This window comes from Austrofundulus limnaeus, unplaced genomic scaffold, assembly GCF_001266775.1.
Source record: "Austrofundulus limnaeus strain Quisiro unplaced genomic scaffold, Austrofundulus_limnaeus-1.0 Scaffold29, whole genome shotgun sequence".
Classification (NCBI taxonomy): Eukaryota; Metazoa; Chordata; class Actinopteri; order Cyprinodontiformes; family Rivulidae; genus Austrofundulus; species Austrofundulus limnaeus.
Window position 1 is genome coordinate 546,603 of NW_013952431.1, and position 4,544 is coordinate 551,146.

A 4,544-nucleotide genomic window follows, 5' to 3' on the forward strand; every position below is an offset into this window, starting at 1 on the left:
TATATATATATATACCTAATATGAATGTATTATAAAGAGGTATTAATGATAATACAATTATTACGCAATGTAAATATAATTTATTAAAAACATTTTCACTCAAAGTACAACAATGAAAGGACATAAAAAAGAAAAGTTCTGAAAGAAAAGAGTAAAGAGTGAAGAAAAAACTTATATCTGCCCCTCATAAGTAAAAGTTTATTTATGTAGTGCCTTTCACAGAAAAGGATTTCACAAGGTGCTGTACATCCATTATCAGAAAGAAAAAGCAAATATAGATATATATGTATTTATTTATTTWTTTTTTTTTGTTGACAACTGATGGCTGAGAAGTAAAACTGAGGATGTCCTAAAATGTACACCGTAGGCCAGTCTATGTGTGTCAGTTCTGGTAAAGACAGCACTATTTTTAAGATGGCAAGCCACATCTAACCCAGTTGGGGTTTGGTTTAAATCAGGGGTGTCAAACTCATTTTCACTGAGGGCCACATGAGCATTATGGTGGCCCTCGAAGGGCCACTTGTAATAAACTTTGATGTTTCATGTTTAACTTTGACTAAACCGAGTTTTAACACGTCCTCTTGTAAACACTGATAAGTGTTTAAAATACACTAAGTGTACGACTGACTAAATATGTAATAAATACAGAAATATTATTAAAGTAAAACAAATAAAGTTTCACTCACTGATGAGTTTCTAGTGAGTAGCTGCATTATGGCAGATTTACTTTTATGTTTGATGGTGACTTTAAAGCAGCTTATTTTCAGACATTAGTACTGTGCTATCCAACTGAATTGCTCAGTTACTTCAAGCCAACAGTTCAGGGACAGGAATTTTTTTGTTATTTTTATTTAATTTATTTTTATAAAATTAATTTTGTTGCATTTAACCAATTTAAAGTTTACCATTGATATAAGAAACAAATTTCATGTTAAGTAAAAAAAAATTGGGAGGGCCCCCCCTGGCGGGCCACACAGGAGTCACCTGCGGCCACATTTGGCCCGCGGGCCTTGAATTTGACACATGTGGTTTATGTGCTGCTGGTTATTGCAAAGTGTAGTCAGTGTTCATGTGATCTGCCTGTGCAGAAGAAAGAAAGAAAGAAAGAAAGAAAAAAACCCTGCGTGAAACAATGAATAAAAAAGGCTTTCTTCATGTTGCAGGTGGACGTGGAGAACAAGTGAAAACTGAAGACACCATGAACGCCACCATGGCCATTACAAGAGCATCACCAGTGCAAACCACAGATTCTCCGTGTGTTGAAATTGGACAGAGTTTCATCAGTGACTTCCTGATGGCTATTTACATCCTGGCTTTTATCTTTGGCTTTTTCTTCAACATACTGACCCTGAAGCCTATTTGTCAACAAGTGAAACAGAAAAATGTTTTGGGAATCTTCCTACTCTGCCTGTCGATATCCGACTTGCTTTACATCTTCACCATGCCTCTTTGGATAAATTATTACCACAACGACCACCACTGGGAACTGGGTGCCACCTCCTGCAGCATAGCCGGCTTCTTCTACTACTCTAACATGTACATCAGCATCTTCCTGCTGTGTTGCATTTCTGTGGACCGCTGTCTGGTTGTGGCTTACCCACTGCGTTTCAGGACCCGCCGTACATCGTGCTACGCATGGGTCATATGTGCAGTTGTTTACTCTGCAGTCGTGACGATGCACATAATTATTTTAGTCTTTGACAATCTCACTGATGCCCATGATGACAAGAATAAACAAGACCGTTGTTATGAGACTTACCCCATGCCGAAAACTGTGGCCATGTTTAATCTAATAAGAGTGGCCATCGGTTTCATGTTACCCCTGCTGGTGTTGACTGTGAGCTACTGGAAGGTGTTGGCCACTGTGGGCCAAAGTCCCGGCCTGAATGCCCAGGTTAAGAGGAAGGTCCGTCTGCTCTCTTTTGGGGTGATTGGTATCTTCTCAGTTTGCTTTGCTCCATACCACATTCTCTTGCTTGCACGCTCCGTTGTCTACTTTAAAAGTGGCGATAAAACACCGGAAGGCCCGTACTGTCAGTTTGAACAAGACACACACTTCTCTTTCTCAGTCACACTGGCGCTGTCCAGTCTGAACTGTGTGGTGGACCCAGTGCTGTATGTGCTCGTTAGTAACTCAGTYACAGATAAACTAAACCTGTGCTTCAGAAACAGGCAGAAGACTCAAGAGGACAGTGCTTTGACTGCACCTAAAGGTGGAATGGCAAAAGAGAGTAGTTTAATATGAGACTCACGTGAAAGTATTTTATGTGTATATGTATATAGTGTATATAATCAGACCTATGCACTTAACTTTAATGTTTTACACTCAAACATGTATCGTTGGTGACAAATATTCATCCATTTGTATTAGAGAAAAAAACAGAAACAAACTGAAATGTGTCTGTTCATTTGTGCATAGTCAATAACAGATAAAAGGAGGTGGGCTGCACAAACAATGTATCTTAGCTGGATAATTGCATCCGTTTTATGCTCTGACGTTTTGTCCAGAAACATCAGGACACCACTAGAGCGAAGGAGCCCTTTTGTTACCTTGGCAGTGTTTACAATCACAGGATAAGTATGTGTCTCTGATATACTGAAGCTGAATGTACATTCAATCTAAAAGCATGCTGTTTTCATTTTAAATTATAGCATGGGTATGCTTGAATGTCAGTGAAACATGCCAAAGTGAAAACAAAATAAAAAAGTGGTACAAACACGTGCTCGGGTTTCCAGGTTGTTCAGTGTTTGCAGCTGGCGCTATCATCCTTTACACATGAGGGTGAGAAAATGAACGATGAGCCTGTATGTCCAAGTACTTAGTCTTTACCTTTTCTCCCACAGATAATCACAAATCCAGCCCAGCTGCTGCAGCACGTTTTGTTAAGTGGGCGAGGAGAGTAATCTGAAGGCCTGTGTGCATCCGAGTGTCGGGGAGAAATTCAATCCCGTTTAAATTGACATTTTGAAAAGATGTTTGTGGCAAAAATTCAATCATCTGTAAATTCAAGCTATATTTGAAGAAAGAAAGAAAGAAAGAAAGAAAGAAAGAAAGAAAGAAAGAAAGAAAGAAAGAAAGAAAGAAAGAAAGAAAGAAAGAAAGAAAGAAAGAGAGGATAATGTATTGACATATTTTGATTTTGTTTTTTCCGTTGTTCATATGGCGGTTTTCTCCTGTGCGTCAGCGTGTGACAATAACAATACCTTATACTTCTTGTGGTTTGTCACATTGTGCATACTGAGAAATGGAACATATTGTCATACACTTCATTGAATAACCACTTCACTGCACATTACATGTGATTTTCAACGACCCTGCCTGAGGAATGTACACTAAAAACCACACAGCTCTGTTGCTCTGTTTCTTTAGGAAACTGTCTAATTGAAGTTCTGAGTCAGTCAACATTGATATTTAAAGAAAAACTTTAAAAGCATTGTTTTTTTTAAATAAGGATTTGTTTTCTRAAGCACAAACATGAAGCACCTATTTCAGCATTTAATACGTCTGCAATGTTCTCTGACTCTTAAGTGCAAAACCGATTCACAGAAAACCACGGCTGGTATTACTGCTAATCACAGCTCAGCTCATTGACGCTAATACGATTAGCTTCAGGCTACTCATTTAAACCTATTAATCTAGTCTAGTACCTACTGGTGCAGCATATTTTTATTTTCTTGCAGTGACTCATGAGTCCAGGCGTTCAGTTTCGTAATACGCAGGGCTCATGATCCCACAGAGTCTGCAACATGACGCTCCAGATACTCTGTCAGTATGTGGTCTGGTAGGCATCAAAGCTATACACGTCAACAGACTGAGAAAAAAAAAAAACACTCATGAGGAAGGCATGAGTCTGCTGTGGGCTCAAAGCTCYTCCCTCCGGAGGTGGTAATTGAGGAAAGGATGCTGGCCAAACTGCAGGCCATCGAAGATAATTACCCCCCCCTCCCCCCGCAAAACTGTAGACAATCTGAAGAGCAGCTTCAGCAATGAGACTTCTCCACCCTCACTGTTCAAAAGAGAGGTACAGGAAATCTTTCCTGCCAACTGTGGTTAGATTATTCTACTCATGTGCCTGACATCATTTACGCTGTTGTTTTTGCACCTGTTTCTACACTGTGCAGTTTTGCACCACATCTCTGCTGTTTTTGTTTTGGACCTGTCTTAAACCATGTTGCTCTGCACCTGTTATTTTTTTAACACTGTGCTGTCTTGAACCTATGTTTTGCACTGTGCTCTTCCTGCAGCTGTGACAAATTTCTAATTCAGATTCTAAATCTAATTTCCTCTCAGGGGTTTATTACATTTGGATATGTATTTATATGTATATCTCGGGAGGAAAAAGACATACATAACGTCTGGACATCTGAATAGATGAACAGGCTAAAAAAAATAACTAAGTAAAAGTAAAATTACCTTAACAGAAAAGGATTTCGGTAAATATGAATTTCACTGTTAAAAAAATGTATATGAGTAAAAGTAAGAAAACTGCTCWCAATAATCATGAAAGAAAATTTTAAGGTACAATCCTGCGTGTTTTAAATGT

At 38.8% G+C, this 4,544-nt stretch overlaps 1 protein-coding gene across 1 annotated transcript in view; it reads left to right on the top strand.

The window, feature by feature from the left end:
• gpr184 (G protein-coupled receptor 184) overlaps positions 1 to 2,723 on the top strand; it is a 6,348-nt gene extending 3,625 nt beyond the window's left edge. Inside the window, exon 2 of the mRNA XM_014005223.1 lies at positions 1,164 to 2,723. Within this exon, the coding sequence (XP_013860677.1) occupies positions 1,199 to 2,245 (1,047 nt within the window). The 5' untranslated portion in view covers positions 1,164 to 1,198 and the 3' untranslated portion in view covers positions 2,246 to 2,723. The remainder of the gene's footprint in view (positions 1 to 1,163) is intronic.
• The last annotated feature ends 1,821 nt before the right edge of the window (positions 2,724 to 4,544 follow it).